The 16193-nt window shown below is 44.0% G+C and overlaps 1 protein-coding gene across 1 annotated transcript; it reads left to right on the top strand.

Moving 5' to 3' along the window:
- Positions 1-10316: 10316 nt before the first annotated feature.
- On the top strand, positions 10317-14194 carry cnih2 (cornichon family AMPA receptor auxiliary protein 2; the record flags this gene model as incomplete). Its single annotated transcript, XM_080838035.1, has 6 exons — positions 10317-10397; positions 12615-12683; positions 13169-13216; positions 13410-13522; positions 13865-14008; positions 14167-14194. The coding sequence occupies 6 exons, from the start codon at positions 10317-10319 to the stop codon at positions 14192-14194; spliced, it is 483 nt and encodes a 160-aa protein (XP_080694161.1).
- Between the last annotated feature and the right edge of the window lie 1999 nt (positions 14195-16193).

Below are 16193 nucleotides of genomic sequence, written 5' to 3' on the forward strand. Positions count from 1 at the left end.
AGGCCCCTGGCCATCTAACCTTTGGTTTCTGCCCACTGCATGTTTCCTTCTTAGTCTGCTTGGTTTGTCTTTTCTGTTCACCAGTTGCATGATGCCCATTATTCTGTGTAAGTGTGCCTTCCGACATCCTGCCACTAGACCTCAACCGACTAACTTGAGCTACCTCTTAACAAATAGTGCAGAATGCGGGGCCCCTGGATACTTTCATCAAGGCAATTCTTCCTTCGCTGGTAGATGTAAAAGCGTCACCCTGCAGTTTTTTTTCTTTTCTCTTGCACAACAAGTGCAGTTTCAACTGCAAAGAAACACTAAGAATTGCTTCAGCACAATAATAGAAATAGGTAGAATTACTGTTTTTCAAGGAAGCTCATTATTTTGTGTACACTTTAGTGATGTTTGAATGGCTTGCTTTCTGAGATGTAATATAAATATGCTCATATCTATGTGCCTCAGAGAGATTGTACTCTATGTGCTCAAGTTTGACCAGTTAACAGTTTCAGTTCTAGTCACTCAGGCAAAATTAAGCAGAGCAGTTAGTCAGGTCATGTGTTTAATTCCCAGGGAGCAGACTTGCTGATAAAATGCCAGCGCTCTGGATGACAGCAGTTTGAGAAATTGAGTTGAGAAATGTTTTTTTTTGTGGCAAAAAATAGGTTGGCCTCTTCTCTAAGGGTGTCATTTATTCTGCAGTGGGTTTTCCTCCCTCCTGGGGCCTCCGGATTGTGCTCTGAGAAATTCTGTCTCGTTCAGAGCACGTCCGTCCCTGCGTTGATTTCAATCAGGGAACAAATCTAAAAATCCAAAGTAGTTAGTCAGCCATGGAGAAGAGAGAAGTGGCATGTGTAAAAATCGTATTACTTTAATTATACCCTGATGGCTATATCAGCAGTCAAAGACATTTAAACATTGCCAGAACCCCATGATACAGACTGCTCCTGGGGTCCTGGAGGAAGGACAGTCCGGGATGGGTAAGAGAGGAGACTAAATTCACAAACGACCTCAGGACTGTGTGTGTGCGTGTGTGTGTGTGTGTGTGTGTGTGTGTGTGTCCTGTGTCGCCTCCATGTATCCATGTGTGTGTTGCAGTGTGTCGCTTGTGCGGATACAGTCTGACAATTATTATTATATTATTATATGTGAGGTTAATGCAACCGGTCTGAAGTCATTAAGCAGGCTCAGATTAAAGATGTGCTGAAGTAGTTCTCCCAGCCCAGCCGCCTAGGCCGAAGTCTTTTTAGCTCTCCTCTGACCTGATCTGCAGTGATGATGTGTGGAAGGGGAGGCTGTAATTCATTTCAATTCAAGTTTATTTATACAGCACCAATAACACTTGAAATTGTCTCAAGGTGCTACAGAGCCCAGAGCCCAGAGCCTGAAACCCCTATTGCAAACACTAAGATGGCAAGGAAAAACTCCCTGAGTGGTCGTAATGCACTCATAGGGTTCCTATTAATAGAATGAGTGGATGATTGTAATCATAGAGGTGGAGAAATAGGTATTTAGGCTGTCTATCCGAATGTGTGTGGGATGCATTGTAGGCAATGTGTAGTAGAACTATGGACGTGATGGGCAACAGGAAGAAAGGTACAGCAACACCTCACAGTGGAACATCTAAAGTGAGACGAGAGGAAATAAGACATAATGACTAAATGGAATTAGGGATTCTAATAGATTGTCTCATATGTAAGTCTTGAAATGTATGTTGTGTATATATAAATATATTGTCTTATGTTAATATATTATAATGATGATCTAGAACAATGGTCACGGCCATCAGCGTTAGAGGCAATGGTCCAACTATAGGGAGAGGGAAGAGAGACAATATAGTACACTATTTAAAAATGACATGTTAAAGTAGCCATCAGAGAGACAGAGAAAGGAGGAAGGCAGCTAAGACCTATGGCAACATAACTAAGGTCCTTGGCAGCTAAGACCTTTGGCAACATAACTAAGGTCCTTGGCAGCTAAGACCTATGGCAGCATAACTAAAGTCCTTGGCAGCTAAGACCTATGGCAGCGTAACTATAAGGTCCTTGGCAGCTAAGACCTATGGCAACATAACTAAGGTCCTTGGCAGCTTAGACCTATGGCAACATAACTAAGGTCCTTGGCAGCTTAGACCTATGGCAACATAACTAAGGTCCTTGGCAGCTTAGACCTATGGCAGCATAACTAAAATCCTTGGCAGCTAAGACCAATGGCAGCAATGGTTGGCAATGGTCCAACTATAGGGAGAGGGAAGAGAGACAATATAGTACACTATTTAAAAATGACATGTTAAAGTAGCCATCAGAGAGACAGAGAAAGGAGAAAGGCAGCTAAGACCTATGGTAGCATAACTATAAGGTCCTTGGCAGCTTAGACCTATGGCAGCATAACTAAAATCCTTGGCAGCTAAGACCTATGGCAGCGTAACTATAAGGTCCTTGGCAGCTAAAACCTATGGCAGCATAACTAAGGGAGTGTGCACACTGAGGACACCACCATGAGGATGGTCTGGAACTGACTGTACCAACCACGACTGACAGGCCAGTCACAGAGGCAACAGCAGAGGCAGCCCTTTTCATCAGAGGTATTGCAATGAGTTCTGGACCGCCGCACACCACTCTTAACTATGGGGAGTAATAAAGAGGAAAGGGAGGGGGGCTAGATAGCAGAGGCTCTGCATCTTACCATAATTTCAGACACTCCTGGGAGTACGAGAAGGCGTGCATTTTGAGATTGAATAGTTCTGAATGGGCAATATGGGACTAGTAATCCAAAATGAAATCCAGAGCTAGGCCATTCAGGGCTTTGAATGTTACAAGGAGTATTTTGAAACTGATTGTACTTTTGACAGGGAACCAGTGAAAAGAAGCAAGTACACTACTAGTACTAGTCCTAGCACACTAAGCAAGCAGCTGCATTTTGTATCAGCTGGAGGCTCTTCAGGAAGTCATTACTGCATCCGGAGAGTAAAGCATTGGAGTAGTCAAGTCTTGAAGTGACAAATGTGTGGATTAACTATTCTGCATCCTTAAATCAAAGGACAAATAAAGTATGATTTGATTTGATTTGACTTTCCTGGCTTTGGCAATATTACATAGTTGAAAAAAGGATGTTTCTAAGATCTGTTTTAAGAGGTCCCAATTGATGATTATACCAAGATCATCTTGGGTTGGGTGAGAGGCCAACATGTGCATACGTTGGTGGCTAGACAGTGTGTCTCTCTAATGATAAGGGTCTACGACCAATTTTAGGGCAGTAAATAAATAAATAAGTAAGTCGTTGTCATCCAACATCTTTAAGACAAGTGCCAAGCTTAGCTATTAGTGCTATTTTATCTGGCTTCATGGACAGGTATAGTTGAGGATCATCAGCAATGAAAGTTGATGTCATGCTTCCTAATTACAGAGCCTAAAGGTAGCATGTACAAAGAGAAGAGTAAGGGTCCAAATACAGGGCCTTGGGGGACTCCATAATTTACCTTCGTATTACTAGATGGTTCATTATAGACAAACTGAAGATGGTCAAAGAGGTAGGAAATTAGCCAGGCAAGTGTATGGCCGTTGGTGCGGTATGGTACTTAATTAAGTAATGGTCTATAGCGCTGCAGGGGGCTTAATGTAGTTATGTACATGTAGTACCATATGATGGTCTATAGCGCTGCAGGGGGCTTGCTGACCTAATCTGATGTGCTGATATGCGAAAGTGAGGGGGGGGCACTGCCTTATCTGAGCTGGCAGCCTGGGGGAGGGGTGCATAAGCAGCTATGGGGGAGGTGAGGGGGTGATGGCTGGACAGGCAGTAGTGCAGCAGCAGGAGCAAGACAGACAGGAGCTGGAACGGGGCGGTCAAAACGGTTATAGCAGAGGTTGAACTCGTTCTCTCTCTCCTCATTACCATCTGTTGTACTGCCATTCCTCTGCTTGCAGCCTGTGGTGGTCTTCATACCATCATTTAGCATTGTCTGATTGGTGAAAGAGGAATTGAATGCAGATTCAATTTAACCATGTTAAAATGTTTTGCCTTTTATAGCTGTCAGAGGAGATTGTCACGACCCAGCCTGGTCTGCCCCGCCCCCCTGCTATCAGTGCTCTCTATTCTCCACAGCTGAGTAGCAGAGTCTTTGCAGGTGTAAGGAATGTGGCCATGATGAGCTGGAAGAAAACAAAGCCTTGGTCCAGTGTGCAGAAGGCTCCCTCTCCTCGATGCGTGGTTTATGTTTGTTTGTTGAACATGTTTACACTACTCAGACACCCGCTTGCACCACACTTTGATTTTAGGCAATTACACTGACTGTTTGTATTATACTTAAATAAATGTCTTTTATTATACAACCGTGCGGGTCGAACTCCCGTTCATGTCACATGCAAGAGCCAGCTTGTGACATGTGGGGTCTCGTCCGGGATTGAATTTGTGGTCGTGGCTAGAATCGGTAAGATTTTTTGAATATTTTTCCGTTAGAGCACGATTTTTGGGTCGTTTTGTTGGGAACTGTATTGAGTAACGGTGGGATATGGCTTCCCAGGTTAGTGAGTTTGGTCGTGTTTGGGTTTGTAAAGTTAATTGGGAGTTCAAAGCAATGGTTGTTTAGTTTTGAGTCCAGTACGGGAGTAACGACGTTGAGAGGGAGTTTCACTGGAGTCCTGCACTGAGATGCAGGGCTACTTTATCTGGTTGTTTTGTTCTGGTGTGACTTGGTGTTTAGTGCCTGGTGGAGAACAAAATAGGGCAAGATAAGAGCTAAGTGCAACCCCGGTAACAGGTGAGACGCCTAAAAGTTTTTTGTTAAAAGGATGGTTAAATTGGCGTGGCGCACGTGGGGGGACTGGTTAGCAGTCAAGCCGCAGGCGGTCATGCTGAAGTCGGTAGGTGGTGGACATAGGTTTTTTTGGTAGATGCCGGACAGCTCACTGGTTGGTATGGGCAGGACATTTTCTCCGATGTGTTTCTAATACCAAGTCGCATTAGAAATGGAGTACGTGCATGAGAGGCCATTTGTCATTTGATGAACAAAAAGCTTTGTTACAATTAGAAATATGCCGGGAAAAATGTTAAGCACAGGAAGACCGGCAGGAGAGGGAAAAAGATTTGCAGTTAGAGTTGGCAATGTTAAAAGCTCACGAACGTGAGGCCAACATGAAAGTTGTGCTGGAACTGGCTAAAATTGACCTTGAAAGAAAGAGGCTTCGGTTTGTGGCTGAGGGTAAATTGTCGGGTTTTCTTTGTCGGCCGTCGCCTCCACCAACTGGTCCTGGGGCTGGCCTGTCGCCTATGGTCAGTGGTGTGCAGGATGCTGTTTTCGTGGTCGTGCGTCCTTCGTTGCAGGTGTAAGGAATGTCGCCATGATGAGCTGGAAAAAAGAAGGCCTTGGTCCAGTGTGCAGGAGGCTCCCTCTCCTCGATGCGTGGCTTATGTTTGTTTGTTGGGCATGTGTACACTACTCAGACACCCGCTTGCACCACACTTTGATTTTAGACAATTACACTGACTGCTTGTATTATACTTAAATAAATGTCTTTTATTATACAAATGTGCGGGTCGAACTCCCGTTCATGTCACATGCAAGAGCCAGCTTGTGACTAGATGTTCAATCATTCTGTGTTCAGTTATAATTTCAGGAGCTGTCATGCCTAGTAATGTTCGGTGTGACATGAAGATTCTATATCATTCACGTGAAAAACAAAACAGCTGATAGGAACGTCTCTGTTGCGTCATCCGGAACTTCTGGCTAGGCCGGAACTTTTCGCTCATGACAGAGCCATTACTGAAGCAAATATTTGTCTGAAATGCAATTAGACAGAGATGGGTCTTAGGTGTTCCCTCTCAATTTTATTTTATTTTTACTTTTTGTTTTTGCAGATGAACTTGCACAGTGCTTTGGTTTGCAAATGTCTTTAAGAAATATGTCTACATGCAGGGTCATTACTGCCATCAGATTGGGGTTGGAGGGTTGACATTGTGATCAGGCCTGCCGCATATTGCTCAGCCAGGGGACAAAAGCATTTCCATACATTATTCCCATTTTCCCATTGGACCTTTGGATACAATAGCTTATAAGTTTGCCGTGACCTTTACCTGTTTCAACCTTTTTGTGGCCACTCATCTCTGGATGATCAATTTGACACCCTTTAACTCTAATATCCAATGTACAACATCCCCCACGCTGGAACAGAATGACTTTTGACATTTGAATGAATCAAGTGCCCCAATTTGCTCAGATTTGAATAAAAACGAGAATAAATCTGCTCCATACCCAAGGCCAGACATTAAATCGTCCCTGAGACAGGAGACTGCTGGGCAGTCTGGCACTCTCTTTCTCACTCACTGAATCCAGCTGAGAGAAATTTCATGTGTCTCCATCCCTGCTGCCCCAGGGATAATTAGCCCCGCACTGAAAATAAGTTGAATGCAGGAAGAGTCTACTGGTTCACCTCAGCACTTCCTCTACTGTCCTTCTGTTGCCTTTGAAATCCTCGCCTCACTCCTAGATCTGGCTCTGATTGAGGAGGAAGTGGTGGTGCAACCACAGAGTAGACTATATTTCTCTACGATATGAGTGTATGATAGGGTAGCCCTGAAATTCTCATGACGGCTGTTAAGTCAACTCCACACCAACCAGCATAATGTAGTTTCCCATTTTCCCAGCTAGTGTACAGAATTTCTCTGCAGTGAGGCGAGCCTTCCAAGTACATTCTCTGGTGGCCGAAACGCACTGGTACTGGAAAGGAGTTTCTAGTTGAATTTGGCTTTATGAGAGATTTTTATGTAAATGTGTGATTTTAAGAGCTTTTAAACAGGGCTTTACCGACTTAAAGAATCATAAAGAACAAAAGAAGGTTCATGCTTGATGATCACTCTTGAAATTACATAAAACCAAATGATTTAGGGACTAAATAAATCCTCTCAGCAACATGTCAGTTCATCATATTGATTTAATGGGTTACTTCATCAAAGAAGGCCTTTCGCAACTATCCACCAGGCGGCTCTCTTGAGTTTCATATGTTTCCTAATTGAGATCAACTATATTGGCTCTCTGTATTCCCTCGCTGCACAGCAGCATATGGTTTATCCCTTGACCTTTACAGAGATATAATTGAACTAACTCTTACCTTTACTTGTTGAAAAATGCAAAACCAGCACCTGTGATCAGCCCTTCAATAAAAGATGCTAGTTAGGAACACATCAACATCGTTTGATAATTTGACCAAATGGGTAAATATATATTTTTAAATGTATCATCAATTTGATAAGTTTAACTGTCAGCCAAATGCTGTAAATAACCATGACATCCATGATTCAAATTTTGTCCAAGGATTAGTATGGGCAGTCATCCCTGACTGAACATGAGGACAAAAGTAACACATTTTTTTTCTTTTTTTGTACTTCTCTGATATCGCTTCCTGTGTGTGTATGTGTGTGTGTGTGTGTGTGTGTGTGTGTGTGTGTGTGTGTGTGTGTGTGTGTGTGTCGTGTGTGTGTGTGTGTGTGTGTGTGTGTGTGTGTGGTGTGTCGTGTGTGTTCTGTCTATATGTGTGTGTGTGTGTGTTTGTGTGTGTGTGTGTGTGTGTGTGTGCGTGTGTGTGTGTGTGTGTGTGTGTGTGTGTGTGTGTGTGTGTGTGTGTGTGTGTGTGTGTGTGTGTGTGTGTGTGTGTGTGTGTGTGTGTGTGTGTGTGTGTGTGTGTGTGTGTGTGTGTCGTGTGTCGTGTGTGTTCTGTCTATATGTGTGTGTGTGTGTGTGTGTGTGTTTGTGTGTGTGTGTGTGTGTGTGTGTGTGGTGTGTCGTGTGTGTTCTGTCTATATGTGTGTGTGCGTGTGTGCGTGTGTGTGTGTGTGTGTGTGTGTGTGTGTGTGTGTCGTGTGCGTGTGTGTGTGTGTGTGTGTGTGTGTCGTGTGTCGTGTGTGTTCTGTCTATATGTGTGTGTGTGTGTGTGTGTGTGTGTGTGTGTGTGTGTATGTGTGTGTGTGTGTGTGTGTGTGTGTGTGTGTGTGTGTGTGTGTGTGTGTGTGTGTGTGTGTGTGTGTAAGAGGGAGAAAGAAAAGCCATGACGATGGTGATTAAGTCAGAGAAGAGGAGAGAAACCTGGAGGAATGATTTCAAAAGGGAGCAGTATTGAGCAGGAGTCCCTGGGGGTCCTGAGGTTATATACCACAGAGCCAAGAAGGTTGTTGTGTATTGAGTGTGTATAGTGTATGGAGCCTAAAGAACAAAGCGTTCACATGGATGATTATTCATGCCTGCAGGGATGCCTAGAATTAATACTCTATGGTTGAATGGCTGAACTGTTACTGTTTGAGGTCAGAAAATAATGTGATAAGAAGGAAGGAAAAAGAAGACAGACAGGAGAGAGAGAGAGCGAGAGAGAGAGAGAGAAAGAGAGAGGGAGAAAGAGAAAGAGATGAAGGGACGCCAGCTGAGATGAAAAAAAATGATTCGGATCTCCCCCTGCCCCCTCACATCTCTCTTGGGAGCGGGGAAATACAGCAAACAGAGGGAGGAAATCGACAGAAAGACTGAGACGGGGAGAGAGAGAACAGTTGAATGTGTTAGTGATTACAACCCTGTCTTAGCCGAGACCAACAGCCTCCTCAACCACTGAGCCAGAGGAAAACCCAGTGGAGGGGGGAGAGAAAAAGAAGAGAAAGGGAGCATGTTTCAGGGGTTGCCAGCGAATCGTCTCCATCCCTTTTTGGAAAGGCGAGAGAGGAAAAGAGGCGCTTAAAACAGAGAGAGAAAGAGAGAGAGAGCGACCGAGACAGGGAGGAGGGTTTGGAGAGGAAAAAAAGGAAGAGAAATCAATTAACTTCAAGACTTCCGAGGGACATCAGGTTTTTTTCCCGTCTTACGTGATAAAACCTGTTTCACGGAATCAAGGCTTATCTTCTTAAGTGATTTTGAGTGTGCTCTGCTCTTTGGCTTGCTCTGATGTTCAAGCGGGCACTGAGGCGCTGACAAGCGAGCAGAGATTCTCTGATGGACGCAGCACAGCTAGACAAAGTGAGGCTTCTCAGACCAAAGCTGACATGGTGTCGACCCAGATGGATGAGGGGAGAGAATGACGAGACAGAGCACTGGAGAAAACAGTGACACACACACAGCTCTCCCGGCAAAAGCAGGTACACAGAGGCGAACGCTGAGCATCTAGTCACTTATTTGTCGCTCGCTCTCATTAATAACACTCGATCTTCATCAGCTTTCTCAGCATCCTAAGAACACGACATGGTCATCAGTCAGAAGTGTTGTTTTTTTCATGAGCATCAATTCTTGAGCTGTACACGGGAACAAGAAAGAAGTTTAGCATTTATTATTCACTGTTCATTTTTTTAATGAATTTTTTTTTACATTTTGCTCTTTGTCTGAGGGGACTGTTAACACCTATTCTGTAATTATTACAGACAACTGTGATCCAATTGAAACATGGTGTTTTCCCATTTTTTTTATCAGCAAAGATGTAACTTGTACTTGATTTGAACCTTTGAAATTGTATAGCATATAACATTATAGTGTACATGAAGAGTCCTGGCACAGTACAGCATTCTGCTATTTTGTGCACAGCACGCTCTTGTCGCCAAAATTACAAAAAGCCATAACATTTGCCATACGACAGTGATTTAACTTTGCAGACTGCTCAAAAGCCATGTTTGATCTGTCACCAAAACCAACACTATGATGAAGATTTATGTTTCGTGCCACCTGTGAGGTGTGCCAGTAAACCACTCCATAGGGGGGTTACGCAGAGAGAGGTACACATCGACCCTTTAGAGAGCTGAGGTTTTGGGTAGGGGGAGGGGGGACAGGCATTCAAAGAGACTTCCAGTCAGGTCCAGAAAGCCAAGAGAGGGGGGGGATCAGACGAGAAGAGACACACAAGGCAACAGAACGTCTGTCAGTGTTCCTGGACACGCACCGGAGACGGAGCTTTGCACATCCTGTGACATTGTGAATGCACAGACGAGACACACGCAAGGCGAGACACACATAAACACATACGCAAGCACTCAAGAGGACGAGAGGACTTGAAACAGAGAGGGAGAAGGTGGAGCCTCCCGCATGAAGCTGAAGTCCCCTGCCTGACATCCACACACTATACCTGGGGAACCAGGAGAGGGAGCAAAGGACAAAAAAAAGAAAAAGGAAGGAATAGTAAACAAAAGAAAGAAAAAAAAAGAAAAAGAATAGGGGACCGAAAAAGTGCAGAGAGAAACCTCCGAGGCGGAAGCCTCCAGTCTTCTCGGTGAGGGATCCCCGTGGCGGAGACGTAGAGAGGGAGAGTCGGGGAGTATTCCCCCTCTCTCTCTCGGCCCAACTGACTGACAAGCTGGCAGACACCGCTATGGCATTCACCTTTGCAGCCTTCTGCTACATGCTAACGCTCGTGCTCTGCGCCGCGCTCATCTTCTTCGTCATATGGCAGGTGAGTGTGGCACTTCCCACCAGAAGTTTCATACACCAATACATGCACACACTGCACACATACACACAAAAATGTAATGTAGAAATACACACCCAACACAAACACCTACGCATACACATACATGCAACTTACGAATTAATGAATAGAAAGATGCACAAATTAATTAAAGTATTTTATTGATATAGTCACTTGCTGCTCAAGAACAGCGCCGTTGACTTGCCCAGATGGAAGCATTTGATATAAATGAAAGGTCACTGTGATGTGAACTGACCTCTCAGACCAAACTGCAGGTGTAATCCAGAGTGTGTATGTGCGTACGTAAGAGTGCGGGAGAGAGTGAGAGTGTGTGTGTATGTAAGTGTGCGGGAGAGAGTGAGAGTGTGTGTTTTATGTGTGTGTCAGAGCTGCCCTGCCCATCCACTTCACCTGTGTATGAATGAGTCTAAGTGTGAGTTGGTGTCGTCTTCGCCATGATGATGTTGGCATGTGTGAGCACCAGCCAGGGATGAGTCACTGTCTGTGTCAGATCCGAGACATACCCGGCCTTCTTTAAATAATAATAAAAAAAAAAAACATAAAGAATAAACATTTGAAAGTCAAAAGTACACATAAAACAATGACTATATAAAATGGAATCAATATCACCAGAATCAGAAACATAAAGCAGAGGAATGTGACAGGGGGGAGGGACAAAAAAAGAAAACAAAAAGTAAGATATCACACTTACTCATTTCTGTCTACCCTCCTACAGAATTATGAATGATATTTACAGAGGGGTCTTCAGGCTCTGGCATAACCGTACTGTGCATGTCTGCATCTAAAAGCACATCCAGACATCACATCAGTCATGAGACCCTTCTCTCTCTCTCTCTTTCTCTCTTTCTCTCTCTCTCTCTCTCACTCTCTCTCTCTCTCTCTCTCTCTCTCTCCCTTTCTCTTTCTCTTTCTCTTTATCTATGTATTTGAATCCTCCCACCTTCTGAGTGCCTGGAGGTTCGGCGTAGAGGGAGTTACTTGACCAGTGAGGAATATTGGCATGAAATGACGGCACATTGACTAGTGAGCGAAGTGGGAGAAAATCTAAATATGAGTCACATGGAATGGGAGTAGAAGTGTGAGAAAGCAAGGGGAAGAAAGATAGGAGAGAGAGGAGGAGAGAGGAACGAGGTAGAATAGAGAGGGGAGAGGAGAGAGAGGAGGAGAGAGGAACATGGGAGAAGAGAGTGGGAGAGGAGAGGAGTGAGTACACCGGCTGCCGTGTTATTGAGACTGCTTATCGAAACTATAATTTACTTCCGAGCCACCATCCCCCTTTTCGAGCTCTCATTCCCCCCCTGCCCCTCACTCACCCCCCTCTCCTACCGCTCCACCTCACCCTCTCTGAACCCCCCACCATTACTGTAGAGCTCTCAGCCAATCAGACACACTAGTCACTTCTATAGTAACCATGGTGCTCGCTTAAGGGCTCAACCAATCACCATGGAAACTGCATCTGTTTACATAGCTATGGTAAAATGTGAGGGTGATATAGAACTATGTGTGTGAGAGGAAAAAAGACTAGCCTGAGATTGGTGACTCCTGTGAAAAGAAAGGATATACAAGGGAGTGAGTGAGAGAGAGAGAGAGAGAGAGAGAGAGAGAGAGAGAGAGAGAGAGAGAGAGAGATGAAGGGGATGTAGGGAAACCCTTTGTTCAGCCTGTGCGCACTTCAGAGGGAGGAAAACAGTCCAGCCCCTTCTGTGCTGGTTAGAGCAATTTGTGTAATCATCAAAATTTCCACTGCCTCGAAGCCCAACAAAAATGCTCATTAAGGGTAGAGTTAGCAATGCTAATTCAGAACACTTTTAGCAAACTCAGGGAAATTCTCCTCAGTTATGTTTGTTTATGAACATCATAGATGTTCCCTCATCTCTGTGATCACCTCAGGCTCTGCTATATGGGGTAATAACTGGGGGGGAATAAACAACATGGCCTCCCTGGCCCAGCCAATAGGGACATTTATCTACCTGTCAATCAAGTGCCTCAGACAAGGCAGCACCATGGGAAGGGACTCAGGAAAGACATTGAATCTGGAATGGAGGGGGCCAGGGGTATCTCCTTGACTAGGCTGTCAGGTTTCAAAACCGAGAACTTTAGACCATATCACTGATTCCAGCTTCAAATGGCTATCATGGAAAGCTAATTCCTGACATGCACCGCTTTCTCTTCCTCTCATAGATCATCGCCTTTGACGAGCTCCGTACAGATTTCAAGAATCCCATCGACCAGGGCAATCCAACCAGAGCAGTAAGGCCATTTACAAAAACCACAAACGCTTCAGCTACTTACTTGAGATATGGGGAATGTAATTCATATGAATGCATACCAACGCATAGGCTCATGCATGTGTGCACATACATACTGCACACACACACACACACACACACACACACACACACACACACACACACACACACACATACACACACACACACACACACACACAAACACACACACACACACACACACAAACATATACATACTGCACACACTCACACACACACACACACACACACACACACACACACACAAACACATACATACTGCACACACACACACACACACACACACACACACACACACACACACACACACACACACACACACACACACACACACACACACACACACACACACACACACACACACACACACACAGCCTAGTTCTAACTGGACTATAGTGGTCCTCGCAAAGTTAAATAAATTAATCATTTTCTCTTTCTTTGGTCTAGAGGGAGCGAATCCTCAATATTGAGAGAATATGCAACCTGCTGAGAAGGGTAAGCAAAGGATGGGGAGAGGGGAGAGTCAGGGAACATTTCAATGTGTCTATTTTGAGGACTGTGACTGATTGATTTATGTCCTCCCTCTCGGTCCATGGCTTGCTGCACATAGTCATTATCTCTTTCTCCTCTCCCTCTCTCCCTCTCTCCTCTCCCTTCTCCTCCCTATATGCCAATCTAACTCTCTCAGTTGGTGGTTCCAGAATATTCCATTCACGGGCTGTTCTGCTTGATGTTCATGTGTGCTGGAGAGTGGGTCACCCTGGGTCTGAACATCCCCCTGCTCTTCTATCATCTCTGGAGGTAGGCTGCCAGCCGTCGTGTTTTATTTTATACAATCATTTAATTACAATCACAGTTGAACGAGTTTCATGTAGTATTGGGGAAGTGATTAATGATTTAAGATCATACATACATGGCTTTGTAAGAATGGGTGATTTCAGCAGCATACTCTGGCAAATGTTACAGCAATCAATAATTGAAGATGCCATCCTTTGCTGGGTACGTGCCATTTTGGGTTTATGCATCATGGTTACATATGCTATAGGAACGTGCCCCAATTGCTTGCTGCCTCCCTATCATACATCTCTCTGTTTCTCTCTCTCTCTCGCTCTCTCATTTACAATTTTTTTTACACGCTCAAAGGTTTTTCCACCGGCCTGCTGACGGCTCCGAGGTGATGTATGATCCTGTGAGCGTCATGAACGCAGACATCCTAAACTACTGCCAAAAAGAGTCCTGGTGCAAGCTAGGCTTCTACCTGCTCTCTTTCTTCTATTATCTTTACAGGTGAGTTCCTCATCTTGAGTTCCTCATACAAAAACAAAAGCTTCTCTGCTTTAAAGTTCTTTTCCAATGTGCTCTGTAATACACTGACAAATAGCACTGGTGGTTGCATTAATGTGTTACATGGAGATATACATTAATTTCTTCTTTTCCTTGGCTAGTATGGTCTACGCTTTGGTAAGCTTCTAAACCCGAAATCTGGATTAAAACAACAACAAAAGCAAGGGATGACGACAACAGCAACACCATCAACAACAACCATAACAACCACAACAACAACAACAACAACAACAACAACAGCGGACAACAATACTAAAGGTCCTGGAAGAGTAATACCTCCTCTTCTTCAACTACCCATTACGCCACCAAACAGCCTGTTCAACCCCTCCTCAGATCTCTCCAGTGGACATGGACTGAAGAAAATGAAGCAAAAAATATCAAAGTAAAAACTTAATCAGTGCAAAGATGGAGACTGAGGTGAAGAGAGAGAGAGAGAGAGACCAAGAGAAAGTGAGACGGAGGAGGAGGCAGCATGTTTTGTAACAGTTTCACTTTTTAAGGGCTACTGGACCTGTGCTGCTCAGAACCACTTGGGTTTCACAGACTGAGTTGAGACAAAAGTGAGAACTGCAGAACTATCCTGTTACATAAAACCTAATATTGATGTTGCGTTTCAGTATACTTCTGTTCAACTCCATGCTATGTTAAAAGAAGAAAACATTTGTGACCTGCACTTATTTAGTTGAGACACTGTAATACTCATTTACTATTTCAATAGTTGTGCTAGATTATTTGAACCCTGATGATATTGGTAGGTAGCTGTTCTTAATACTGATGATATCGTTTAACTGTAGAGTTTAAATCAGAGGTAGTACTACCTGTGCTCTTTTAGGCAAAAAAAAACTGCACAAACAATATCTTACTACTTCAGAATACAAGAGAGATGTGTTTACATTTATTCCATAGCTATTAAGCAATGAGGGTGAAGAAAGGCAGGGAACGCGGTTGGATGATAGGCGGTGTGATTCAATAGTGGTGTCACAGAAGAAAAGGATATGACTGAGTGCATTTGTGTGGTGTGTTGAGCTTTCTCATGGAGTCAGTGGAATTAGGCAGGCTGTCACTTTAACACTGTGTGGAACCCGACGATACCTGTGAGAAGATGTGAACTGAGATTGAGGGCAAGCTCTTGCTCCACCCTGAGGAGAGTGGGCCAATTTGGCCTTGCACCTCTCAGAGCTCAAGAGTTCAGTACTGTGTGACAGACAAAGAGGTGCACGTACAAGGAGAAGGAATTAATTTTGTCCCAAGTGAGGCTGGCAGTGAGGGAAATATTTTAGAGAGAGGCTGGTCTGCCTGTTACAAAAGGTCTTAAAGCAGTGGCACGAGAGCTGAGTTAGAGTAAACAACACAGTCACAAAGGTGACACTAGGCGCTTATAAGAGACGGAAGCTTCTAGAGGCGTAAAGAGTAACCAGTGAGTGAGCCCAAGCACCACATGGCCAGAGCTGCCCATTACTTCTGGGTGATTCTGCCAACCGGAATGTCGGGCGTCACATGTTCCAACCTAGGCTTTGCCTTAGTTCTAGCTCCAGTGCAGCCATCCTAGTCCTTGTGTCCATTTGTCTGCTCGTCTATGTAGATCTCTACTGCTGGCACACTGTGCTTTAAAAAGGATTTAAAACTGAAATTTAATTAATTATTTTAGCTGCAGGATGTTCTTGTAGTGATTCCAACATGCCCGACCAATGAGCTTGCTTAGTTTATTTTTCACTATATATTCATTCTTTTTCTTACTTATTGTTTGTGCTGTGTTGCCTCGAATGAGAATGAAGCATGCCTCCTAATTTGAGTGACTGAAACCCTTGAACTATTTCAATGAGCACTTGTCATGGACAATCGCTAAAAGCACAAGAAAGGGGTAGAACGAGGACCACAATAGAATAAAGGCAGTATTTTGGGCATCATTCCTGAATGTCATATTTATATGAAGAAAATGCAGTATCTATATTTAAAAAAAGCCAACTTGTATTTGTCTTTTATACATACATTCATCACTGTATACTACAGTATCTTTGTTGATGCGCTCGTTTGTATTCAACAGAATACAGTATACTATATACAAAAAAGCAATTCCACATTACTACAATAAAACAGCGATGTGGCAACCGTGTTGAGTGTTGTTGTT

This window comes from Sprattus sprattus (assembly GCF_963457725.1).
Source record: "Sprattus sprattus genome assembly, chromosome: 1".
NCBI classification, from domain to species: Eukaryota; Metazoa; Chordata; class Actinopteri; order Clupeiformes; family Clupeidae; genus Sprattus; species Sprattus sprattus.